Source organism: Natator depressus, chromosome 10 (assembly GCF_965152275.1).
Source record: "Natator depressus isolate rNatDep1 chromosome 10, rNatDep2.hap1, whole genome shotgun sequence".
NCBI lineage: Eukaryota > Metazoa > Chordata > Testudines > Cheloniidae > Natator > Natator depressus.
In genome coordinates, this window is record NC_134243.1 from 79,955,155 (window position 1) to 79,982,629 (window position 27,475).

General features: G+C 45.6%; 1 protein-coding gene across 1 annotated transcript in view; it reads right to left on the reverse strand.

Moving 5' to 3' along the window:
• The window catches only part of ITGA11 (integrin subunit alpha 11), a 151,946-nt gene that overhangs the window by 68,156 nt on the left and 56,315 nt on the right, over positions 1-27,475 (reverse strand). Inside the window, exons 3-11 of the mRNA XM_074966615.1 lie at positions 23,839-23,948; positions 19,400-19,491; positions 17,841-17,955; positions 15,824-15,951; positions 12,849-12,997; positions 11,439-11,583; positions 9,587-9,752; positions 8,718-8,788; positions 4,324-4,468 (exon numbers count right to left, since the gene is read on the reverse strand). Of these exons, the coding sequence (XP_074822716.1) occupies positions 4,324-4,468; positions 8,718-8,788; positions 9,587-9,752; positions 11,439-11,583; positions 12,849-12,997; positions 15,824-15,951; positions 17,841-17,955; positions 19,400-19,491; positions 23,839-23,948 (1,121 nt within the window). The remainder of the gene's footprint in view (positions 1-4,323; positions 4,469-8,717; positions 8,789-9,586; positions 9,753-11,438; positions 11,584-12,848; positions 12,998-15,823; positions 15,952-17,840; positions 17,956-19,399; positions 19,492-23,838; positions 23,949-27,475) is intronic.

Here is a 27,475-nt window from a genome sequence, read left to right on the forward strand (position 1 = left end):
GGGTTTTCAACTTTTTTTTCATCTGTGGACCCCTAAAAAATTCCAAGTGGAGATGCAGACCCCTTTGGAAAGCTTAGACATGATCTGTGGATCACAAATCGACAACCACTGTTCTATGGTAACAATCTTTTGTGGACCCCTTAGACAGTCTGCAGACTCCCAGGAGTCCACGGACCACAGGTTGAAAACCACTGATCTAGCCCATCGATAGAAGACGTTATTATAATAGTCTGCAACACTTACACTCATGCGAGGCTTATAGCATCTATTAATCATTTATTAATATGCTTCATACATGTAACCTTGATATAAAGTGTGGCCATGAAATCTATAGATCAGGGTTGGCTGAGTATCAAAGTAATTACACAAGCACCTCCAATGTCTGGTAAATCCCTGTTTAAATGATTACATTGTTCTTGGGCTAGGCAGGTGCTTTAGATGTCATCTAGAAAAGAGATAAACTACCCCCAAATGGCTTCCCTATGAATGGCTAAAAGTGACACCTGACAGACAAACGAACAGCATTAGGATGCAAGAGGTACTCGCTAGCCTGTTTATCACTATATACGTGTGAGGGGATTGCAGATCACGAAGAGAGACAGGCACGCATTTAGCAGTAATAACAGACTGGGGAGAATTACTGATGAATATTGATGAATATCCCTTATCATTATGGAAGAAGGAGACATATTAAAGACAGTTGAACAGAAATAGGATTTGCAGTCTATACTGAGGCCGCGTCATATGGGATTTGCAGCAGGCTGGAGAGGAAACTGCACGGAGAAGCATTACCCATGTTTATTAGGGGATACAGCACAGGCTCCCCAGAGCTGGCCTAGGGCAGCCATCAGCCAGTGAGTCCAACCAGCTGCTCTCCCTTTGGCCTCTCTCACACCTTGCACTCATGAAAGGCAGGCTGAGGGTTGTGGCTGCCCCTGAGAGGGGAGTCCAAAGGGTTGGGTGAACAGAGCTGCTGCATCCCTTCCCCAGTCTCATGCACCTGCAAGAGGCCCCTGATAATCTGGCCTGGAGGGACTCTGCTGAAATTTTCACCTGGACACTTTTACATGCAGCAGGTGTGCCCAACAGATGCGCTAGTGCCTCCCCCTGCAAGGAAGAGTTTAGTCAAGGATGGCGTTACATGTTGTCCAGCCCGGGGTATTTCTGGGACTAAAAGCAGCCTGGTGTAGAGTGATTGCGCCACTGATTAGAATTCAGAGCACACTTAGCAAAGAAGAGGTTTAGGCTGTACGCTGGGGTACTACAGAAACCAGGTAGTAGGTAGATAATGGTGAGACGTTTTGTGGTTCTGTGGATGAAGGGAAAGCAGTGGACATGTTATTCCTCGACTTTAGCAAAGCTTTTGACATGGTCTCCCACAGTATTCTTGTCAGCAAGTTAAAGAAGTATGGGCTGGATGGATGCACTACAAGGTGAGTAGAAAGTTGGCTAGATTGTCGGGCCCAACGGGTAGTGATCAATGGCTCCATGTCTAGTTGGCAGCTGGTATCTAGCGGAGTGCCCCAAGGTTGGTCCTGGGGTCGGTTTTGTTCAATATCTTCATAAATGATCTGGAGGATGGTGTGGATTGCACCCTCAGCAAGTTTGCAGATGACACTAAACTGGGAGGGGCGGTGGATACGTTGGAGGGTAGGGGTAGGATACAGAGGGCCCTAGACAAATTGGAGGATTGGGCCAAAAGAAATCTGATGAGGTTCAACAAGGACAAGTGCAGAGTCCTGCACTTAGGACGGAAGAATCCCATGCACCGCTACAGACTAGGGACCGAATGGCTCGGCAGCAGTTCTGCAGAGAAGGACCTAGGGGTGACAGTGGACGAGAAGCTGGATATGAGTCAACAGTGTGCCCTTGTTGCCAAGAAGGCCAATGGCATTTTGGGGTGTATAAGTAGGGGCATTGCCAGCAGATCGAGGGACGTGATCGTTCCCCTCTATTCGACATTCGTGAGGCCTTATCTGGAGCACTGTGTCCAGTTTTGGGCCCCACACTACAAGAAGGATGTGGAGAAACTGGAGAGAGTCCAGCAAAGGGCAACAAAAATGATTAGGGGACTGGAACACATGACTTATGAGGAGAGGCTGAGGGAACTGGGATTGTTTAGTCTACGGAAGAGAAGAATGAGGGGGGATTTGATAGCTGCTTTTAACTACCTGAAAGGTGGATCCAAAGAGGATGGATCTAGACTATTCTCAGTGATAGCAGATGACAGGACAAGGAGTAATGGTCTTAAGTTGCAGTGGGGGAGATTTAGGTTGGATATTAGGAAAAACTTTTTCACTAGGAGAGTGGTGAAACACTGGAATGCGTTACCTAGGGAGGTGGTGGAATCCCCTTCCTTAGAAGTTTTTAAGGTCAGGCTTGACAAAGCCCTGGCTGGGATGATTTAGTTGGGATTGGTCCTGCTCTGGGCAGGGGGTTGGACTAGATGACCTCCAGAGGTCCCTTCCAACTCTGATATTGTATGATTCTATGTTTCCAAGCTCTGGTTCCGTCTCTTTTGGCACTGAATGATTTAAAGTGGAAACCAGGGAGGGCCTCTGAAAAAGAGACTTTTAGGCAAAGAGTACTGACCTGGATTTTTATTACACTCCCCAATTCCAAAACAAATGAAAGAGGAGCAAGAGCTCACTCTGTTTTTGGAGAAGAAAGGTACTTCTAATTGTCCTAGACATTTTTCTGTAGCTGCTAGTTCAAAGGAGCTCCAGGAAGATTTTGTACTATAGATAACTAGAGATGGTCAAGAAGGTGGTATTTGGCCCCAGATCAGGTTTAGGTGCTGTGGTCTGGGTTAGAGGTTGAAATAAGACTAAGATGTAGTTTCAGCTTCGGGTTAGGATTCAGGAGCTGAAATCTTGCAAGATCAGCTGTTTTTCCCAGATTTCTGCCCTCCTAAACTGAAATCCCATTAAGCTGAGTGTTCAGCCAGCTGAACTGGAATGGCAAAAAAGGCCTCTTCCAATTTTGGTTCTCTCTCAGAACCAATTTATGGGGTGGGCTCCAATCTGAGAATTCAGGAATCACACTTAAATGGGTTAGCATGAGAGGTTCTGTTTGGCCCATCAACTTATCATATGGCTGTCACCACCACACACATGTTTTGTGTGTACAAAACAATGTTGTCTATACAACTTTGCCGGGCAAGTTCCCAGAACTCACCTGTTTGCACTCAGCAAAGGTCAGGAGGGTGGGTGCAAAGGCAGCTTTACAGAACCTTTGCTCTCTGATCCTGGAGCTTCTGGACACACAGCCAATCCCATGATATAGGCTGTTTTACATTACAGTGGCAGCCCCCAGAGACTGGTGTTTAAAGACCCCCGTTTGTCCTCAGCATGGCCTTATCCACCAGGATGCCAGTCTACACCAGAGGATTCCTCATGCAGGGGAATCTTGCCATCCCCCTTTACTGTCACTGGTCCAGGACACACGATTGCCCAGCTTTGCTCAGATAGTTCTGCTTTTCTTATCTGATCCATTTGGGGCTATTAAGGAAGGGGGCCAATCAGTGCTCCCATCCACTGTCGCCGCAGCATGATATCCTTTGGGTAACGGGAGCTGGCCTTGTGCTATTTGAAAGCCTGTCTCTGGTCCAGGTATGGTGAACGCAGCAACAGCCAGACCAACCTGATACTCGGTTTGTAACAATTGGCCCCTTTGTTACGTTCTCCCATTTTCTGGAGGAGAATGTTGTGCCTGGGGGCTGTTATGCTGCCTGATATCGCAGGGAAGAGCTTTGGCATCTTTGATCTCTTACTGTGTAATCTCTGATTCTGCTTCCTGCCAGGCCGAGAAAACCGTTTCCATGCAGCGTGTCGCTCACGATTCACGTCAGAAGACATCATTTTGAAAACCAGGCATATATTACTACTCATGGACTCCACTAGCTGCTTATAGAGCTGATCAGCACAGCAGATATTTCCTCTTCACCCATGACATATCATCACCCCATTAAGAACCGTAGGTGACCCAGATGATCAGAACTCCTGCATTTATATTGCTATGGTATACTGTATATTCCTGTAGGCTTTGGCTTGCCTCCGAATCCTCCACTAGTTCGATAGTCAGTTGGCTTTATGGGTGAGCTAGGGGTAGTATCTCCCTCACACACGCACAGTCCTGCCTGCCGCACAGCTGGGTACATAACAATTTATTTTTGCTTGGACGGGTATTTCTGTGAGCACTGGCAAAGTGGGTCTGCTGTGAAAGAGTCTGCACTTTCCACCTGGCCTGGCAGAAATGGTCTAAAAGTGGCAAAAGTCATGAATTTAGTTTGGGAAACCGACCCGCTCTGTGTAATCTCCTTACCTAGGTATGCTCCATGGTTCTTCAGCTCCTCCGGGAATTCCTGGAGATACGATTCCCTATGAGGAATGACTTTTCCACTGCTGGTTTCTTTAAGCACCGCTCCATTCCAGTCATACGCTCCTACGGCCCCAAGCAAAATCCCGTCCTGTGGGGAACACAAAAGCTTTAGAGCCCCTTGTCATCTGGAACCGTGGGTGCCGAAGGTGGTTTCAGTGCAAACACCAACCAACTCGTGAATCAAGTCAGACTGAGCAAACGACAGATGGAAACCAGCTGAGATACGAAATCACCCAGCAACAGTGAAGTGGTGCCAAAAAGGGGCCGAACTTGGGCTTGCTTTGAAGATGCATTTAAAGCCTGACCCTGCCTGGCACTGGCGCACCCAAGCGCTAGGTGAGGATCCTGTCTGGAAGCACCAGGGAATCCTACCCTGAACCAATGAGAGCATTTGCGAGGTGGCCAGGTTATCCTTCCTGGTAGCAGCAGCTGGCCACAGAAGGGAGTGTCGCTGCTTGCCCTACTTGCTGCACTCAGGGCCAAGTCTCCTCAGATACACCCACCCTCCACTTAGACCCACCCCCTCTTCCATCCAGTGCACCTGAGAATAAGGCAGTGGGGGCACCAGGAGCTGCAGCTTCATGCCTGCTCAGGGAGAAGGACACCCAGTGCTTAACACCGCTAGTGCCTGCGTGTCTCTGCCCCCCGCATGCCGGAGTGCAGCACCCTGCTGTACCTGGCACAAGGACTTGCAGGATCAAAGCCTGCCACCTTTGTTAAACCTGTCTCATCAAGTGTCCTCATCCCATTGCGGAGACTGCAGAGAGCAAGGAAGCCCGATGGGTCCGATCTGCTTTGTGCTGCTCCAGCAGTCAGCAACCTGCTCTGGTGTCAATGGCTCAGCATCCCTCGAGGGCATGTTGGGGTTGGGCCAGGGGCTGCTCTAAGTTACATCGGGCCTCAAACTGGCCCCCAGCCAGCTTCCAGGATTGGGGAAGCACAAAGGTGACTTAAAGCAACTTTTCTTATCCCCTTTGAGTCCTGTGCCCAGCACAGCAGAGCTGGACCCAGGGATTTGACCCATTATTGACCGAACCCGAACAATCAGCTCTGGAAGTGCTGGTAGCAGCCTTCCGTGCTCAGTCATTTAATAACATGCTGCAGCAGCCAGCCTGTCCTCAGCCCTGCAGAAGTTTAATCATAAGTACGGCTAAAACCAAAGTCTGACTAAGAGCATCCTGATCCAGTGCTAAAAATAATGAAATAAAGCAGCCCTTCAGTGCAATCTCAGTTACCTTTCATTTCACAGCAGATGGCAAACTGGGATTCAAACTTTCCTCAAATAACATCACTGCACTCACTGCAAACAGCAAGGAGTAGATCGCACTGACTTGTGCACCCAGCATGGAAACTCTTCCAGGTTCCCATAACAAGGAGACCCAGCAGGGAGTGGGGTGATACACAGGCTAAGTAAAACCCGGGCCATGTCCTTGTAGAGATTTAAGGTGGAATTTTCAAGAGAGTCTCAATGACTTAGCAGCGCATCCCTTTGCCTTTGAAAGACAATGGGATTGGGCCACTAAACCACACCAGTGCCCCGGTCCCACCCGTGTGCCCTAATCCCGCTCCCAGTGAAATCAATGAGGATTTAGCCAGTGATTTACATGGGAGCCATCACTACTTCAGTTCCACATCTGATTTCGAATTGGCTCCATCCATAATTGTTGACGTTGGGCCCAGGGTGCAGTGTTTGGATGTGAAAGAGGGTCAGGTCAGGGTCTGAGTCTAGGTTTTGCGTCAAACTAGGACTACAGTTTTGGTTTGATGGCCCTGAAATCTCCCCATCTGGTCTCCTGAGATTTTGACCCCAAGCACTGGAAATCGCCTTAGATTAGCTGATGTTACCAGAACAGGAAAGCAGGCTCAGTTTTGGATCAGACCTCAGACCAAATCCATAATGTCAGATTCAGATAAGGGGATTCAAATGGACTCCCTCGGCTCTGCCACACACAGGTTCAGAAGGAACAGGTGGGGCGGATTCAAGGTTAATTTTTGGGCCCCTCTCTCTGTTTAAAATATTTCTTACCATATAGAAATGATTATTCCCCTCATGGGACATATGGGCAAATCCTGGTTAAAGCCAGATGTTTGAAATCAATGAGTGTAACAAGAAGAATCTAATTAGTTGTTTTCCCCGATAGGAAATTTATCAGCTTTTTTGTTGTTGTTGAAGTTTTCCTGAAATTTTAATTTCTAGGCAGTGTATTTATTTGGCTTGATGACTCACTATAGGTTATAGGAAAACCAAGAAAAAGTTATTCCCACAAATCACACTTGTCATTTTCAGAAAGACTGATGAACTTAGCAAGTAAAGCTTCAAGGAAGCAAGTCTCCAAAACATTCACAGAAAGGTATATTTTTAAAACTACTGTAATGATATTTCCAGTCAAGCCCTGTCTTTTCAATGACCTTTTCATTTCCAAGAGTCCAACTGATCCTAGCAGCATTGTCTTTTGCACCTTGTCACATTGCATTTCAGTAGTGTACTAGATGTGTTTAGAAAAACATCTAGCATTTAAAAGCAGTTAAGCCACGTGCATTAAATCCAAGTGCCAAGTTAGCGACTGAAATATTCTCAAACATGCCAACTCCTGCAATCTTTTCAGCTCTGGCAAGACTACTGAAAAAGTCTGTCCTCAAGCAAACAACAAAGCAAGGCTGAAGTCTGGTTAAAAGCTGTTGATTCTTCTGGGGGAGAAGTAGCACTGACTACAGAGGCAGTTCCTCAGCTACCCTCCTGGCAGTACAATGGGTGCTGGACAGCAGCTGTTAGCAGGTGCAGAGAAAGGCAGGATGGAAAACAAAGAGAGGAAACAGAGCAGGAGAAAGACATTTTCTGGGTAACATTTGAGATCGTGTCTGCAGTCGTGTTTCCATCGCCAAGTTTATATACAACAAGTGGCCCACATAATACACTGCCTGGTTTAACTGCTCAACCCTGCTCGCGCATTTGGATGGCTGTAAATATTTCAAGCTGTGCTGGGTTTTTAAAGCCAGAACCACCCTCATTTCAGGCTGATCCAAAGTCCACTGAACTTATAGGAACTTAAAGGAAAGGCTCCCACTGACTTCCCTGGGCTTTGGATCAGCCTCTGACTGCAGATGGAGTCTTGGATGCAGCTTGAGCACAACACATGGCCTTTACTCTCCTGTGTCGAAGGGCCTCCTCCTCTGCTTCCTGTCACATGAAAGGGGCTGGACCCATCCACAGAAGGAACAATGGCAAGGGGGTCAGACTGTGGCTGGCGTGACACAGGTGGGCAGTGGGAAGCCACCCCCAACCTGCTTCCCTTGTAGAGTGAGGGTCCCTCTGATTAGGCAGCAGTACCCCGTCGAGGTGCAGGTCCCAGCTGGGGAGAGACAGGAATGCCAGAGGCTCTCACAGGGTGAAGAGTACAGCACTGGTCGGATGTGAAAATGCAGGGGACACTGGTAATGCTGCCATGTGAGCTAGCCATTGCAGTGATTGCTCAGACAGCCAGCCCACCCTTGGAAAGGAATGGATGCAGGAGGTCTGGGTTCAAATTCTGGGCTCTGCCATAGATTCCCCCTGTGCCCTGGGACAAATCTCTTATGCTTCTGTTGTGAGGATAACAGCAGTTTCTCCCCCTGTCTCTCCACCCTTTGCCTTGTTTATTTCAACTGTCAGCACTAGCTTCTATAAAATGTTTGCTTGCCCATCTCCAGCTAAAGCTAATAACTAATACATATATATGTGTGTGTGTATTTATATCTATATCTATATATACCCTGAGGCAATTAATTCATTTGCCCTCCCATTTTGAGATGAGAGCATAAAGATGTTTTATTGTGTTTATAAACATCCGCTAAACATTCTGGAAAGTCGGGACTTCCACCCACGTTCCAGGGAAGAGTCAGATCGGTTCACAGCACTGATTCCAGCTATCAAGGAACCTGGAACTCACTGCTCCCTTCGGCTTTGCTGGAGTTGTGCCAGGGTAGAATTTGGCTCATCAGCTCCAGAGAGAAATGATTTTCATTTCAATGTTCACCCAACACATTCCTAAAAATCAGTGTGCCAGCTCTTGAATGGCATCTCTTTCCATCAAGAGTGAAATGGAAACACACCGGAAAAATTCGGGACACTTACTTTGGGAGTTAGTATCAATGTACAACAGGAAAAATGGACTCCTCCTCAGGGATCAAGACCTTGAGCTATCTCCAAACCCTAAGGCACATCAGAGCCTTCTGGTCCATGTATTTGCAACATGGATTCATACACCAAAAAACCAAAAGCCACCATATCTGCTTTCCATAGGACAGTTACCTGCAAAAAAATACTTGAATGGGAGAGAAAAACAAATCTATTCTCTTACTTCCACAATGTGTGATGAAAATCCAGTCTGAGACATTTCAAGTCCAAAGGAGATTTCATTTTTGTTGGTACCTAGAATAAAAAAGAAGCGTTTCAATTAAAGCCCTGTCCTAGGGGAGATGGCCAGTTACCGAATGGAATGAGGCACAATGAACTACTACCTCCTCATGTCACTTCAGAACAGGAAAGGCCAATTCCTCAGCTGGTGTAAATTGGTGTAACTTCACTGAAGTTAAGAGAATTCCACCAATTCACACCAGCTAAGGATCTAGCCCAGTGAATAAATATGGCAAGTTCTGCCTCTGTAGAAGGGCCTCATTTTCTCACAGATGTCCATACAGGTTTAGATGATTGCACCTTACGTTCCAATATATGCTATACACACCCAGAATATGGTGACTTTTGACTGCTTATAACATGGCCAAATCTGAATGGATTTTCATGGGGTCAGTAAAAGGCACCAAACTGATTGCCAGACTACCCCCTGCCAAATTTCAAAAGCCTGCTGGAAGCATTAAAGATCTTCGAATAAAGGTTGCAAAGATTTTTTCACAATGGAAAATGTTTGGCAACCTTAATTTGGGAATTGTTGCTGCTCCTCTTGTGTCGGAGGTGCACGCGATGTTCCGTGCACGGAATGTCTTTCAACACATAATTAGACAAATGTAGTTGTTTTAATTTACAAAGTATGATGTTATTAATGTTAGGAAAATGCACAGCAGACTCCATTCTAGTTAGAAGATCAAATGTTTGGGTTGGCTAACAAGGCAACATGCAGGTTTATCCTAAAAGTGAAGATGGTCTGTAGGAATATGCAGAAGTTAGAAACACTATAAACCTGTTAGAATGCAGGAAATGTACATCACTCACCTTCCAAACTAAATATCCTCTCTCCCAGTGCATCCACAATATCCTTAAGTGCTGCTTCATCTGTGACATTAAAGAAGTGCTTGTCATCTGGATCACTTGCTATAAATTTTATTTCTTTCAAAAATGCTGATGGATTGATTCCTCTTCTATTATAATACCCCAGAACCTGGACGTGAAAAACAAAAATAAGTCTTCTAATTTTTCCACATAATGCACATAGCGTTCCCAAGATGCCAAGGGCCAGGTTTTCAAAAGGGAAGCCTCCCTCTACAAAGGTGCCATAGACACCCATAAAATCGGTCCCTGCATTTTGCACTTGCAATTCAATTGCAGGCTGAGATCACGAAGTGAGTGTGACGGGTTCGGTCCCAGAGACCCCCTTGGGACTGTCACCTGATGTGCTGAAACTACCTCTGAGCCCGTTTTCCCTGTCAGCTTGGGACTCCAGAACCCTGCCTTGTTGAGCCAGACACACCAGCTTGCTGCAAACACAGACCCAGGTCTGGTCCATGCACCCAAAGCTGCAGACTTTAACCAAAAACTGCTCAGCAAGTTACCTATCTCCAGCACCCAGACACCCAGCTCCCAATAGGATCCAAACCCCAGATAAATCCGTTTTACTCTGTATAAAGCTTATACAGGGTAAACTCGTAAATTGTGCGCCCTCTATAACACTGATAGAGAGATATGCTGTTTGCTCCCCCAGGTATTAATCACTTACTGTGGGTTAATTAATAAACAAAAGTGATTTTATTAAGTATAAAACGAAGGATTTAAATGGTTTCAAGTAATAACAGACAGGACAAAGTAAGTTACCAAGCAAAATAAAACAAAACATGCAAGTCTAAGCCTACTACATTTAAGAAACTGAATACACGTAAATCTCACCCTCAGAGATGTTCCAATAAGCTTCTTTCACAGACTAGACTCCTTCTTAGTCTGGGCCCAGTCCTTTCCCCTGGTACAGTTCTTGTTAGTTTCAGCTCAAGTGGTAACTAGGGGATTTCTCATGACTGGCAGCCCCCTTTGTTCTGTTTCACCCCCTTTTATATCTTTGGCACAAGGTGGGTATCCTTTGTCTCTCTCTGGGTTCCCACCCTTCCTTCTAAATGGAAAAGCACCAGGTTTAAGACGGATTTTAGTACCAGGTGACATGATCACATGTCACTGTAAGACCTCATTTTCCATTCTTTCAGGGTTGGCCTGCACATACCCCGGAAAATTTGTGAGTAAACAGAGCTATTCACAACCAACTGTCCTAGTTAATGGGAGCTATCAAGATTCTAAGCCACCATTAATGGCTCACATTTTGCATAGCTACAATAGGACTTCAGAGTAATACTTCATATTTCTAGCTTCAGATACAAGAATGATACATTCATACAAATAGGTCAAACACACTCAGTAGATTATAAGCTTTGTAATGATACCTTACAAGAGACCTTTTGCATGAAGCAAATTCCAGTTACCTTATATTCACACTCATTAGCATATTTCCATAAAACATATGGAGTGCAACGTCACAGTGAGAAGCGCACTGGGATGGGGGCCTGGAGGGCTGGGCAGCCTAGCTGTTAGTGCACCTGACTTCTGGCCCCTTGCCTCTCTGTCAGGGCAGTAGAGGTGCCTGGTTCCTGACCTTAAGAGGGGATCTTCTGGCCTCCACCCTCATATGAGATGAAGAAGAAGAGTAGCCAACCCGGACTGATGGGACAAGGCAAAGAAGAAGAATGCCTCTGTATTGTTACCTGTCTGTACCCATTTCACAGATGGGGAAGCTGGGGCAGATGCCAAGTTTAGTGGGTCACTATGGAAGAGCTTCAATGTATTGTTAAATAGGAGAGTGACTTACTGCCACAGCATATCTGGTGACATTGTCCTTCTCACTGTTTTCAATCACCTTCTCCAGGTCCGGGCTGTCATGGGATTCCCCATCGGTTATTACAATCATCACTTTCTTCGCTCCCTTTCGCCCACCTTTCTGAAAGGCTTCTGAGCTGAAATTAAAAGGCACTATTGGGCTGTGCAAAGCAGCAGGCTGGCTGCAAGAGGTTTCTTCTGATCAGAACATACCTTAATATACATTGCCATGCTGGGTGTGTTTCACTTTGGCCTGTGCCACTTACATGAAAAACCCCTTCTGTTATCTGAACTCCGGTTTAACCTGAACAAATTCCAAGATTCTCATTCCATTCAGATCAACAGGAATCTACTCCAGGGTCGACTCACAAACCACAAAATGTTATTTTAAGGGACTGCGAGTTCTTAAATTAAAAAGGAAATCCAACAAAATACGGGATTCTCAGAAAGCTTTGTGGTGTTAATAAGCAATATTTCCTCATAGTGGACCCACTTGTAATCTCCCTGTGGAGCAACTCCGTTAAATCAGAGGACTTGCTCCAGGTTTACGTCATATAACAGATCAGAATCTGGCTCAGTCTTTGTATTAAAAAGTGCCCATAAATTCAGTTATAAATTAAGGGCGATCGTGCTGTGGGTTAGTGGTCAATATTCCTACTAATCTCACACCACTTGCAATTCTGCAACAAAAGAGGGAGAAGGAAAAACAAGATCTGAACTGTAGGCTGGTTCTGGTCTTTATAGAGCTCTGCTGCGGTGCATTCGGGTTGCACTCTCAGATCAGAACTCCTCCAGCCACTGGGCTAGTTCATATTTCCAGTTTGACTCTGGATCGGAACAGTGCAACCCAGATTAGGTTCAGAAAGAGCTATCCCTGAAATAAACGGGCCTGAGTCCTTTCCTCCTGCTCAGCACAAAGCCTGCAGAAAACCAGCTTAATCAACAGGTTGGGGATTTCCCTGGTCTAGTGTAGAGCCACAATAGCCAGGTCTATGCCCCCTTATCCCAGCCCCAGGATAGAGGTATGTCGAGGGTGGTAATGCTTGGCTGGTGGAAGACACCCCTGGGGACCACTGGGCAGGGGCTGAAATGATCCCAGCCAGCTTCAGGATTCGGGGGATGTCACGCTGACATACAGCAACCCTTGATTCCCTCCTCCTGGGTTCGGCTGCAGTGGAGAATAGAGCTGGATATATTCTGTTACAAAGTATCATTATGGCTTTGTCTGGAAATGTCCCCTACTTCAGGGACTATTGTTTACTTTTCAACACCTGGAAAGGAAAGAAAGAAAGAAAGAAAGAAAGAAAGAAAGAAAGAAAGAAAGAAAGAAAGAAAGAAAGAAAGAAAGAAAGAAAGAAAGACTTGTAATTAGAATAAATGGGAGTCCGTATTTGTGATTTACCGAGCAAATTCTATCCCATACGCTGTCCTGGTTTCTGTACCTCCTCTCTGCTCTATGTGACTAGCAGCTTCCACCACGTCTTTTACAGACCTGTAGTCATTTAAATGAAATTCATGCACAACGTCTTCTCCATACTGAACAACTCCAACCTAGGAATTAAAGGAGCATTACAAAGGATGCAAATACCACACATCATAGCAGTCACCCGAGAAACAAAGAGCCTGTTTTAGTGATCAAGTATAATTTCAGTTAATATACAGTACATCGCTATATATAACTGACTGTTGTATGATTTACTGGAAATGTGGAGATTAGGAGTCTGGGTGTGCAGTAATGGGGCCATCTGCAACGAACCAGGTTTTTCCATACTTACATTGCTTCTGTGCTACAAGTAATCGGACTAACAGGTATGTCTACGGCGGTGATGGTAATACTGTAGGTCTATGTAGTGACCTGCACACAAAACCTGCATCACGGAACCTTACAATTCAATGACATTTAAAAGGAGCACAATCACATAGCCGTTTGTGTGTGAGAGTACGCACAAGAACAGAAGCCTTTTTGCAGGTTCACCTGTTGCACAGCCCCCAAACTAGCTGCAAATGTCTCCTAATTCTGTGTAGGGAAAACCAACAGCCCTGCCATTTCTGAGCCCAGGGAACAATGAGGCACACAAGGGAAAAGGAAGGCAGGAAGCTGTTGGTCTTTTTATAGTGCTAGAGGTTTGGCACTGACAACATAAATAAGCGAATACAAAAAGAGTTTGCAGTAGCATCTCTGCCAATGTTAGTGGGGAAATTAACTGTAGTCCATTAAAAGTGCATGAAGATAGATCAGCCACTAAACAAGTTCTGCTCCAAACAAGAAGATCTGGCAAACAAACTGCTCTCAGCCCTATTTCTGCTGGGAGTTAGATACTAGAATCCATTCTTTTGTAAGGGGAACTTTAGGATGTCTTTTTACGCGTAACTGGCAGAGGAGACTCTATTTCAGCATGTTCTCACCACAGTCATCTCTGCCCACAGTTAAACTCAGTCAAATTCTGCTCCATATTTCCCCCCAAATGACAGTTGACAATACAAAGCCAGCATTAATCGTGGGTCCATATTCTGGCCAGCTATCACCCATGTTCAGACGTCCCGCCAAGGGGAGATGGGGGGTGGTGTGGTTGGGAACCTAGGTGTTAAGTTGTGCAGACCAGGTCCCCTGGCCCCATAATGCTGACCTGTGTCTTCTCTTGTTGAGGATGTACAGGGTGGCTCTTTGTACAGTTTTGGGGATTCAGAACTGGCTGAAATCCTTGTGTCGTATTCCCCCCTTCTCTTACTGGCTTCTCAGTCACAAACCTAGGTACCAACATCAGCCACAATTGGTATGTCTACAAAGCAGCTAGACACCTGCAACTGGCCATGCCAGCCATCTCAGGCTCGTGGGGCTTGGGATGTGGGGCTGTTTCATTGCTGTGCAGACGCTCAGGCTTGAACTGGGGCCTGGGCTCTAGGACGCTGTGAGGTGGGAGGGTCCCAGATCTGAGCCCAGAAGTCTACACCGCAATGAAACTGCCCTGTAAGGATAAGGCCTTTGTCTGCAGCCATACTGTAAGGCCTAAAGCCTACGGCGTTCGTCTGCAGCCAGATTAAAAGAGCAGCCAAGCAGCAGCCATTGGCTGAGATGCAGGAAGCCACATCCTCACATTGTATCTAAATTACATTAAAACAATATAATAGCAGGCTGTTAAGAAGGAGACCCCGTCCTAATGGCCCCCACTATCACCAGATAAAGAAACAGATCTTAAGATAAAGAAAACTTAGTTTGATAGCATCCTGTCTGTCAAGCAATCACTTATCAATAGTTGTGGTTCTGAAATCCTCATTTCATTATTGTTTTATCATTATGGTCCCCACTTCCCTATTGTTTGTCTGTATGGTCTCTGTCTGGTTCTTTGATTGTTTCTGTCTGTTACATAATTAATTTTGCTAGGTGTAAATTAATTAAGATGGTAGGATAGGATTGCTTAGAGAACTTTGTTACACTATGTTAGGATTGGTTAGTAAAATTTTAATATAATGATTGGTTAAGTTATAGCTAAAAAGGACTCAAATATCACTATATAAACTGGGGTCCAAAAAGAAGTTCTTTGGGAACCAGCTCCAGGACACAGCCCCAAAGATCAGAGCGGCCAGACCTCAACACTCTGCCAATGATGCTGTGCAGAAACTGGAGTCTCCCAGATGGACCTGATCCTGACTGGCCATCAAGAAAAGTTCATCCATCTTATTGGGAGTGGTGAGCGCTGTATGTGTGGCACGTGTAGTCTGTTTTTGGTGATTGTTAATAAATAGAGGTTATGTAGGATATTACTGTGTAAGGTTCTTTCACTGGTAAAAGACCCTGTAAACTCGCAAAAGATTAAGCCCTGAGTCCACAGGGAAAAAGTGTTTGCCCAGAGCCCATGGAAGGGTAAAGTTAGGTGCTTTTCACCTGGAGCCCTAGGAACTGGGTAAAGATGGGTGCCCTTGAGTGTGTGAGTAACAGAGAATTTTGTGCGGGTAACAGCCCTGCAAGCCGGAGTTGGCTGGCATGGGCCAGCCATGGGTTTTTCTTTGCTGTATAGAGATAGCCAATAAGGCCCAGCAAGAAAATGATGGAGTATCCTCCACAGCTGCTACAAACTGCATACCCGCAGAGCGATGCTAATTAAGGGTCACACAACTTAACCACCCTCCTTCCTTCTCATTTCATTGCGTGGGTTGCTCCTTACTCTGTGTTTCAGTTAAGAACATTAACGTGAGCAGTATTTCCATTGGCTCAGCTTTCAGATCCATACTCTGCAGGTTTATTCTGGGCAAGCGCCTTGCCAAGCTGCAGTATATTGGCACTGAAGGGACATTTCTCCTAGGAAACAGACCAGGAAAATCTGTATTGCAAGGATGAACAGAGACATAAATGCAGAGAATGACCAGGGACGTGCTTACCTGTATCTGACCAGGCCCAATGTAAAACTTTTTCAAGATGTTTATCAGGAAATGTTGCACTTCAACCCAGGGATATATGCTGTTCGATCCATCCAGAACAATGATTATGTCCATGTATGTTTGGCATCCTGTGGAAAATATGCAGCATATTATTGAAAGACCTTGGCAACAACTGCAAAGTGGAAATTTATGGCTTTATTCCCTGCAGTCAGGTACTTGCTCTTGTGATTTGTGTGAAAAATCTGATTTAAATCATACCTAAAGACCTTCAGGTCACATTCACTTAAATGAGATCGAGAGAGCCCACACCCATGGTTAGCTCTGGCAGGAGAGAGCTGGAGAACTTTCTAAGAATAATATTGTACATAAACAACCTCAGATTGCCGGCTCTGATTCAGATTTGGATCTCCATCCAGTGTATTAGATTACTTCAAATGTTCAGGGCCCAATTCTGCCACTGTTACTCATGTTGAGTAGTACTTTACTCTACGAGTCATCCCTTTGATTTCAAGGGGGCAACTCAAAAAGAGGCCCTTAAGCATATGCTTAACTTCAGTGTGAGATAAGCACATGCCTACGCACCATGCACAATCAGCACCAGCAGGAGGTGATGCACCCAGTGGAAGTGTGGCAGAATTTGATCCTGGCATTGTAACTTCCTGGGGCAGGGACCAGGCCTTCTATGGTTACACAGAACTCAACCCACTGATAGTGCACAGTAAATAGTATAGATCAGTATTTGCTCCAACTAAAGAGAAGGGGAGCTTTTGCCACAGTAAAGATTAAGACCAAAAAAAAAAAAATCAAGTGAGGACTTCAGGATTTTGTCCAATAGCAACACATTAGGAAGGACTGATCAAATGAGCTGTGGATTGGTCAGTTTCCTTTCCGAAGTGTGCCATTGTCAGGTGTTATCCTTATAGCTTTCTTTTATGCCCTCGTATTTTATAAGAATTAATGACATGTTTCAGAGAACTGTTGGGGGAACAAAGGATGGATTTGTGCTACCACTGAGCATGCCATGAGTCATAGGGTACATGATTCTATCAAAAGGGAACTCAGATCTATCTCTATCTAGTGAACTCATAAACCACGGGGAAGGGAGCTTGAGTGGTCTCACGTCCAAATGGAAGGAGGACCTTATATTTCATGCTTGTTCAATTATTATTTTAATATAAAGTTAGGCTTGGTAATCTAGTTTCTTCCAAGGTATCAGTTACACTTCCCAATGTGATCATAGCAGCATCTCTGATTGAAAAGAACGTCTGAAATGACATCAACTTGCACAAAAACGGGGCACCAATGGGAGAAATTCATCCTATGACATTACATTATAAGAGGGGAAATTTAAAGAAAAATACTGTTAAAATATTAATAGGCTCTGAATTCACTTCTCTCCATCACCCAAAGAAACTCCAGCTCGTCAGCGGTCTGTTCAACAGGATGGAAGCCAAAATTACCCCAAAAGAGGATGTAAATGTTGGCAGCTAAATAAGTGGCTTGATTTTTCAGAGGCGCTGAGAACCCAGAACCTCCACTGAACCCAACAGCATCTGTGGAGTGCCCATGAAAATCAGGACACTTATTTAGTGCCTACATATGGGAGCCAGGTGGCTAACTTTACGCACCCAGGTTTGAAAATACTGGCCAACATTTTTAGCTGTTCAGCAAATCAGCTTTGTTTTGTGCAGCCAATGCCTGAATTCTTTCCCTCTTTCCCCTTCCCAGTGCACTGAAGGGTGCTGATCAAATATGCTGGACCCTTATTTCTGGTTTTCGAAGCATAAGGTCTTCCTCAAGAGTCACTCAGAAGGAAAATGTTGGCCAGATGTCTGTGCATGTAATCCCCTTTGGGTCGCCTTTTTGCAAATCATTTCCTTTGCTATCTTGCCTCCTTTTCAATCCTGACTTCACTTTGTTTTCTCAATGGCATTGAAGCGATTAAAGAACAAAAAATCTATTTAACTTCAAAAGCAGGGTTTGAGTTAGAGGCTACATAACAGATTGCGTCTCATACTCTGGAGGGCAGGAGCTATGGTCTTGGAGAATCTGAAGTTGGAGTTCACCCGGGAGCACATTCCTGTGGTATAGTAAGAACTTCCGCACTCATGGGACCAGAGAGGGCTGCAAGCCTGTAAAGAAAATTGGGAAAAATAAAACAACAGTGAAGGGTTGAAAAACTGCCACTTATTTAGCCTCTGTTTTACAGGCTATAAAGATCAACAGCAGAGAATCAGAGATCTGCACCCACGTACGACTCGGGGACTATTCTGGCCAAACACCTCCAATGCCAGCTCAGCCTGCATGAAGAAGCACGCTACTTGGTTTCTCCAGAGCAAATTATGGTAAGACTTTAGCCATTAAGAACATCCTGTGCATGTGGAGAAGACTGCCAGGGGTGGCACAGATCCTGAAGGGGGTGCAGAAAGTAGAAACAGAGGGAGCAAATGGCCTAAGTAAGGAAGTGACATGTATTTTCCTTTCTAAAATATGCAAACTCTTGGGATGATTGGGTGTCTGTGGGTTATGCTAAGGCAGATTTAACTTGCAGGATGTTGGCTCATGGCAGGGTGTACTAGCATTTTATCCTGTACCAATATCTTCTGTGTAGGAGGAGTTCCCTTCCAGGCTTTGGGCTGGGTTTAGAAAAATCCTCACCTTGTCATGTAAGGATCTAGATCTGTATGCATTGGCAGTGAGAGCAGACAGTGTGGAGATAACAGCTCGTCAGGAGTCAGAAGTGGCAATATCAGGCAAGAATGTCTGGAGCCAATTTGCATTATCCATTTCTCATGAACCTAAGGGGAAGTTTACATTGCATTGTAAAGCCGTCTCTCTGGGACCCGGTCTTGTGGACTTGATGTTTCCAAGCCCGTGTTTGAGCTTTGCAAACCTGAGCTTACAGTTGGGTCGCACAGCCATGCTAACATGTCCATACTGCACTATATAGACCTTCTGACTCAGGTCTGCGGTTTGAGCTACATCCACACTGCAGAATGACAGGGCTGGACCCAAGTCACAGTGGGACTCGGGTTCTGACCCATCCACCTCACTAGCAGCTTCCTCGGACATGGGTCCTGAGTGTTTGCTGACCCGAGTCAAGCTGATTTGTGTGTGGACAGAAGGGGAGCTTGAGCGCAAACCTGATTAAGAGCCTGTGCTTACTGTGTAGTGTAGACTTTGTGACCCTATGAGCCCCTTAATGCCAACTAGTAAAGGCTTCGTTGTTCCATGCACAAAAGGAGGCATGCTGTAATAGAAGCCAAGACTGAAAGCTTGATCCATGAAGTCAACAGAATATTGACGTGAAATGTTAACTATACGTGTTTGGAAAATGCATTTTACTTTGGCAGTCTGGAGAAGCTGCTGCTATCTTGGAAGGCAGAGGTCCTGCATTTATATTCATAACTGGATAAAACAATCCTGTTGGGGTTAAGTTAATGAAACAAACGACAGACAAATAGTGAGAGGAACATGGCTGCAGAGATCCTGGAGAGAGACTCAATATACCAAAAAAGCACCAGGCAGTTTGCATATTAAGTGCCAATTATTTATAGATAGTATCTTATTTCTTACCAGAAAGCTCTTGTCCTTGGGGTTTGTGGTCAGACTCAGGCCAAGACGCATGTTGTCTTTGCGCTCTGACACATTGGAGAGTGTTACTCTTCCTTGAGAAAGAATACCAAGGTTAGATGCGCTGTATCATCCAGCAGTGTGCGGCTAGTGTACAGGCTTCCGAAATGGTTTTATACGTCACACCTGGACAGCTGGCTGAGGCTCTACCATTGTGAACGAAGCACCTCAGCAGACCACAAGCGGTCCGAAGAATTGTAACACAAACCAAAAAATCCCACTTTTTTATTGTGCCACTGTGAGTATCCTAGTAAGTGCAAGAACAGATCCAGCTGAAGGACCTCAAGACATCTTTATCTTGTTCATGTCACAGAGCCTGTATTTTACCTCAACAGATGCAACTGCCACAGAGCCAAGATCTCAGACCATCCCTGGATGGGCTGAACTGACAAATAGAAAAAAAGTCTTCTAGGGAATTAAATACTGAGTTAAAAACCTGGACTTCCTACTAGATAAGCCTTAGCAAAACCTTTGAACTGGTCTAGCAAGTAATTTCCCATTGCAGGTATGAAATGCATGCAGTTGCCGATGTATATTTGCAAATTTATTCCATTTCTTAAAATTGAGAGTGTCCCACAATGCAATGCTTTCATTCTGTTAATGTTAACATCCGTTAGTTTCAGCAAAAGAAATCGTTTCATCTCTTCAAGCCTGCAGCATGTGGTTAGTGGGGGTGCAAAAACGAACCTGCCAGGGGTGGTCTGGCAATTTTAAATTCTCACGTGACTATGATTTTACATCTCTTGGTCACGTGGGCAGTGCTTCGCTGGAGTGCACGTTTGAGCTATGCCTGCTCACCAAGAGCGTCAGAGAAGTTGGAACACAGTGTGATATACAGGAGGGTTCTTCCCACCTTTGCCCCAGTGCCTGAAGGTGGGAACTGAGGAAAAAACTGAGCAATTAATGGGAAGAGCATGAGGCCTCTTCTTTCATCTGGGGCCTTGTATCAGTCTCTCTCAAGGCTCTTGTGGGATTTTAAATGGGAAGGAGCCTGAACCACAAATCCATACCCCATCCCACACCCCAGACTCTGAGCTGAACTTTGTAGGTTGAATACTTGGCCCATATAAAAAGCTTGATTCCTGAACCCTTGAACTTTGAGAAAGCTCATACATGGGCAGTGCCAGATGTACATGTCATGCCTCCGGCCCACCTACAATTTAAAGGATATTTTCTAGTGTAACTGGAATTGTATTTGTTCATAATCAACTACAATTGGGAAACATAATTGGCAGGACTTTTGGGACTGGCCCTCCTGCACTTGGCACAGATGGGGATGGGGCTCAAAGCCACTTTTATGCCTTCCTGATCCTGTGGTGCAACTTAGATGAGCCTCAGGGTTGCTCTACCTTGAACTGGCTGGTAACAGCCTCCAACAGATTGTTTCAGCCTCTGGGGAGCAGCTGGGCACAGTGGCTCCCAATCAGAACCTACTTTCACTAGCCACACCCTAGGTGCTTAGGGTAGGGACAAGCATGCAGGATGTAGGAGGTGCTATGCTGGTCCCATAGCACCTGGGGATTCCTCAGGCCAAGAACATCCCTGCCAGGAATCTCAAACACATTAGACTTCTGGAGGGCAGGAGAATGGCTCTATGAATATTGTGGGGCTGAACTTTTCTGCAGGATCAGTGCTGGAGGGGGAATGAAGGGCAGAGGGCTGTTGTACATGAAAATAAAAGCCCTGATCTCTCTGTGTGGATCCATGCACAGAGGAAACCTTCTGTGCTGGTGTCTCCTCTAGTCACCACTCCCCTTGTCTCCTGTACACGGTATCCCTGGGGTCAGCGATCCATGTCCGGGGAGAAGCACAGGCTAGGGGCCAGATGGGGCAAGGCAGGGTGACTAGTACACACATCAAGCCCCAAGACACCCACAGAGAACATGCTGGCAATGCCGCAAAGCTTATGGTTGTGTTACCTCTTCCCCAGAGCCTCCAAATTGCTGGGGAACCTGTCCCCAACTCCTACTACTCCAGGGGCACCAAGGGAAGACAAAATGTACTTGGGTCTCCTCGCTTTCAACTCAGAGTCTAGTTTACTCTCATCCTGCGGGTTCAAAGCATTACTGACATGCGTTACAGGACACCCAAAGTTTCCAGAGCAGCTTTGATCTTTAGTTCAAGACCCACCCTGTGGGCATGTCTATACTAGGAGCCAGGGTTTGATTCCAACTCGGGTAGACGTACTTGTTCTCGCTCATCGCACTAACATGCTAAAAATAGTGTACCTGGGGTTGCACCGCCATCCACGCGTGGTGAAACCAGCTCTCCAGGCTGAGTTCAAACCCGCCTGACCCCCGTGGGTACAGACTTGGTGTGGCTTGTCCATGCTGCTGCTCGCTGCTACCAGGCTACCCCAGCGACTAACACTACCATTTTTAGTCCACTAGCCTGATGAGAGCTAGTGCGAGTGTGTCTACCCGAGCCTGGAGTCACACCCAACTCACAGTGGAGACAGAACCTGCGAGGCAAAGGACTTTCTCAGAAAAAAAAATAAAAATTGATTTTTGTCAGAAAACCCTAAACCTGAAAACTCAATATTTTCAGCTGAAAACCAAAATTGTTTCAGTTTTTGTCATTTTTCAGCCAAAAATATTTTGGTTTGAGAGAAAAAAAACAATTTGGGGTTTTTTGACAAAAACTTGGAATTTTCTGCAGACCCGTCCCCCCCATTTTCCAACCAGCTCTAGACAGAAGTTCATGTTGGGGCACTAGCCAGTTGGGAGACCCTGGTTCAATTCCCTGCTCTGCCACAGGTTTCCGGTAGGACCTTGACCAAGTCACTTAGTCTCTCTATGCTTCTGTCCCCCTCTGCCCAATGGGGATAACAGCCCTGCCCTGCCTCCCTGGGGGGCTGTGAGGATAAACAGACTGAGGGCTGATGGGGCCCTATACACTACGCTGATGGGGCCATATAAGTACCTAAGACAGATAGGGTGGGGTGACTTCCCCTGGGATGTGGGGGTCTCTCTAAATACAGAGGGTCCCCCCTGTGTGTGCAATATTAAGGGCATGGCCAGGCTCCCTATACTTTATAAACAAATGTCTCTGCCGGTGTTATAGGTAACACTTCTGATCATTGACTCTCTAGGGATTAAGGAGGACTTGTGGCACCTTAGACTCTAACAAATTTATTTGGGCATAAGCTTTCATGGGCTAAAACCCACTTCATCAGATGCATGCAGTGGAAAATATAGTAGGAAGATAGATAGATAGATATATACAGAGAACATGAAAAAATGGGGTTGCCATACCAACTCTAACGAGACTAATCAATTAAGGTGGGCTATTATCAGCAGGAGAAAACAAACAAACACTGTTGTAGTGATAATCAGGATGGCCCATTTCAAACAGTTGACAAGAAGGTGTTGGATGTCTTGGAGCCCTGTATGCAGAAAATATATATATATTCCTATTGTATTTTCCACTGCAGGCATCTGATGAAGTGGGCTTTAGCCCACAAAAGCTTATGCTCAAATAAATTGGTTAGTCTCTAAGGTGCCACAAGTACTCCTTTTCTTTTTGCCGATACAGACTAACACGGCTACCACTCTGAAACCCGTCTCTAGGGATTGTTTTTTTCATTCTGACGAACTTCTCACTGTTAATACTCTGTGTTCACACTCAGCCAGAATGATGAAAATGGAGCAGTCAGTTTCCCAGTCAGTTTCATTTTCTGTCCCAGGGACATACCATTTAGGCCACACACAGGGCAGAGGAGGTTTTAAATCCTTCCCAGCCAAAATCTCTGAGGCAGAATCACAGCTGGTGTAAATTGAAAGAGCTCCATCTGGGCCCATAACAATCCACACCTGCTGAGGAGCCACCCTGATGCTTTTTACAAAGATGGAAACTTTTCCTTTCATTTTAGGTTATGTGGAACAATGGGGTTGGCTCTTCAGCTGGCCTAAATCACCAAAGTCAGGGAGCAACACGGATTTCCACCAGCTGAGGATCTTTGTTTTAAAAAAAAAAGCAAAACTTGAGGGCAACAATGAACAGGCACCACCTCTGGAACCAGTCTGGCTCTTTGATTCTGCTCCCTCTGGAGGCCGCTCAAGCATTTTAATCTCACGAGATTTAGTGTTTCTTAAAGCCCCAGCTCCAGCCGTCATGTGACTATATGATTATCTCAGCTGCCGTTTCAAAAAAATGGTTCTCGCCCTCACAATTATGGAGAAAAGCTTGAAAACATGACTGGAGTGCACCTTTAAAGGCTCAAAAGACAGAAGATAAATAAAAAGAAACACACACACTATTTTATATATGAGTTTAAAATCACAAGATTTTGTATATATTATCTCATGATCTGTGTGCGCTTAACTCATAATTTTCTAACACTCGGGCTAGCTGTGCTGCGTAAGTGGCAGGGCATGTGGTACCTAGGTTGAGTTTGGTGCAGTTGTCGTTAGTCTCGCCATTCACCGGACACTTGTAGACGTCTCCAGTCTTCAACTGTCCATTGGTTTCATAGGGGGCTCCCACCACCAGCCTGGACAAGAGAATGTTCCGTCAAGACACGAGCGGGCACTTGCAAAGAACACACATTTCAGCACCAAACCCTGAGCCACCACATCAGAGACACCCAGGAATGGTTCAAATGATCATTTCTTGAGAATCCCAAAGAAACAATATACAGCGCTAGCGAATTAATGCAGAGAGAGAAGAAACATGTATGGTATTTGTTTGAAGGAAACATCCCTAAGATTTACATGATTAAAGCTGGATTTAAATGAAATACTTTTTGTTATGTGGAAAAAAACGTTTCAATGGACACAAATTCCCTCAGAGTACTCAGGAAACCATTTTCCCCTTCTGTGAAATGAAACCAATGGATATAAATGACTGTAGAATTTGACCCTGTGTTGTATACACATTGAGGCTAGCATTTTCAAAGCTGTGTAAAGGATATGGATGCCCATCACTTGTAATGAGAATTGGATCCCTAATCCCACAAGTGGCTGAGATTTTCAGAGAGAGCAAGCTCAGCAGCTGGCAAATATTGACATTTTAATGGCTCCTTCCTACCATACTTGTATTATTGCCACAATAAATGACTTCATAACTCTCCACTCTTCACTACCATCTGTGAATTCATCCCCAGTCTATGTGACTAGTTTGTTGTTCAAACATCCAGACAACCTGGGAGGCTAATAACCTTGGGTGGAAAAGAACCAACAACTCATTCCCCTTAAATATTTCCTACATTGTTATGACATGTCAGGGGAAGCTTTCTCCACCTCTGAATAGCCAGAGGGGAGATGTGATCATTCTCTGCATCCAACCAAGTAGCAAAACAAGTAATTTGATCTAACTTCTCTACCACATCAGGGAACATTAAAGTATTATAACCATGTATAATTTCTGTTTGAAAGTAAGATCTAAGAAAGATGGAGGTGAGTATTTAAAGGAAATGGCATGAAAATCAGAAGAAATAAAATGGAGGCCATGGTCTGTAGACTCGATGATACAGTTCTGTTGTCTTCCTGCAAGGTAAGCCTGGTGGGCCAGTCACACCAAAGGTACAGAAGTTCAGGTTCCTAGGTTATATAGTGCAGGATAATGGTGAATTCAATGACAAACTTATAAGCCGAACAGGAAAGGCATGGGTGAAATGGAGAGATGTGCGGGGAACGATCTGCAATAGGAGAATGCCTTTCAAAATGCTGAGATGGACGCTTGGAGTGACAAGGATGGACCATGCTCGGAACAAACAAGTTAGGGGAAGAGACAACGTGGTACCAACTATAGAAAAGCTGAGGGAATCCGGCTTAGATGGTTGGGGCACATGAAAAGAAAATTGGAAGAATATATATGAAAAAGGTGTTAAACATAGAAGTGGAAAGTATGAGAAAGGTTGGAAGACCCAAAACTAGATGGATGGATACCATATCAAAGGATTCTGTGTAGTTTCTGAGCAACTGCTTCAAGACAGACTGGAATGGAGAAGAAGGACTCAAAGAGCTGATGCCACACAGATGGGACTATGGCTAGAAGAACAACAACTAAGGGCAGGGCTACACTTGCAGATGTAGAGCGCTTTGAGTTAAACCAGCCTTCGGAGAGCGCAGGAGGGAAAGTGCGGCAGTCTGTCCACACTGCCAGCTTCAAGCGCACTGGTGTGGCCACATTTGCAGCACTTGCAGCGGCATTGGGAGCGGTGCATTATGGGCAGCTATCCCAGCATGCAAGTGACTGCAACGTGCTTTTCAAATGGGGGTGGAGTGTAACAGGGAGTGTGTTGTGTGTATGTGGGGGGAGAGAGAGTGGGTTTTGGGGGGGTTGAGAACATTTCAGCATGCTGTCTTGTAAGTTCAGACAGAAGCAGACCCCCCTCCCCCCACCCCGCCTCCCTCTCTCACACACGGCATTCCACACTAATGGTTGCTTTGTCTCAGAGCAGATACACAGCCGGCTGTCAAACGGAGCTTTCAAAGGGCATATCCGCATTCCTGCAGCGATTCAAAACAATGACCAGAGTGGCCACTTGACTTAAGGGGATTATGGGACATTGCCAGAGGCCAATAAGAGCGCAGTAATGCAACACCTCGTCCACACTGGTGCTGCGGCGCTCCAGCGGGGGCGCAGCAAACGTTATTCCACTCGCCGAGGTGGAGTACCAGCAGCGCTGTAGCCGGGGAGTCAGAGCACTCTACCTGCCTTGCCAGTGTGGATGGGGAGTGAGCTAGTGCGCCCGGGGCTTCTTTGTTGTGCTGTAACTCACAAGCGTAGCCAAGGCCTAAGATCTTTGCAAGTAAGCCGAAGAAAATGCCAATAAAAGTTTGGGGTTTAAATATATCAGCCCATTTTAAAATGCGACAACGAGAAGAAAGTCTGTGGGCCAGACCCTGGGTGTGTTTCTGATCTGCTCAAGGTTCTGGCCAGAGGTGTGTGTTGTAGCCCATAGAGCTACCTTCAGCATTGTATTTTACCTAGCTGTAATGCAAGGAACCTGCAGGCCTGTATCCTGTAGGGCACGAGCTTAAGCCATCAGCACAAGGCTTTGAGGCCTATGAACGCTGGCATAGATAAGTAGCCCAGGGGTTCTCAATCTTTTTCTTTCTGAGGACCCCCCAGCGTGCTATAAAACCTCCACGGCCCACCTGTGTCACAACAACTGTTATTCTGCATATAAAGCCAGGGCCGGCGTTAGGGGGTAGCAAACAGGGCAATTGCTTGGGGCCCCATGCCACAGGGCCCCCATGAAGCTAAGCTGCTCAGGCTTTGGCTTCAGCCCCAGGTGGTGGGGCTTCGGCTTTCTGCCCTGGGCCCCAGTGAGTTTGATGCTGGCCCTGCTTGACGGACCCCCTGAAACCTGCTTGCAGCCCCGCAGGGGGCCCTGGACCCCTGGTTAAGAATCACTGAAATAGCCGACAGCCACCCTGAGTTTTGGGGAACTGGGAACAGTGTTCTAAAGGGGGGAGTTAGTACAAAATGATAACAAGTAACCACAGGAACATGGAGCTGATACTAGGTTCGGATATTTTAGGATAAAATGTTGGTGAATGCTTACCCGCAAACTTGCCTTGGCAATGAATTGACGTATATGGTGATAAGTTAGATTCATTAATATACTAACCTATAGAATTAGTGTGGGGAAGTTAGATATGGACAAGGGAGGCTGGGCATTTGTATGAATGTTCATGACAGCCCCTATAATAGGCCAGACCACCATGTAAGAGGGATCTGTACCAGGACGTGGACCATCGGACTCATTTGGCATGCCAAGGACAGAGCAGGACCTATGCCTCTTACCAGCAGATCCCCAAGAAGGAGTGTGAGTATACATGTGGGGGATGGTGCAAGAGATCACATTTGCTGTGTATTACTGCTGTGCCGCTTTTGAATCTTTACTAATTGTGATAATAAAAGTGATTCAAGCCTCGTTTTGCCCTCAGTGCGAGTGTCAGTATTGTCCACACTGTGGTTCCTGCCCAGATAGTAAACTTAATAACCTGGATTCTGTTGTGCCTAGACCCCTACAATCCCTCAGCTTTTTATCAGTAATTAGTTGGAAAT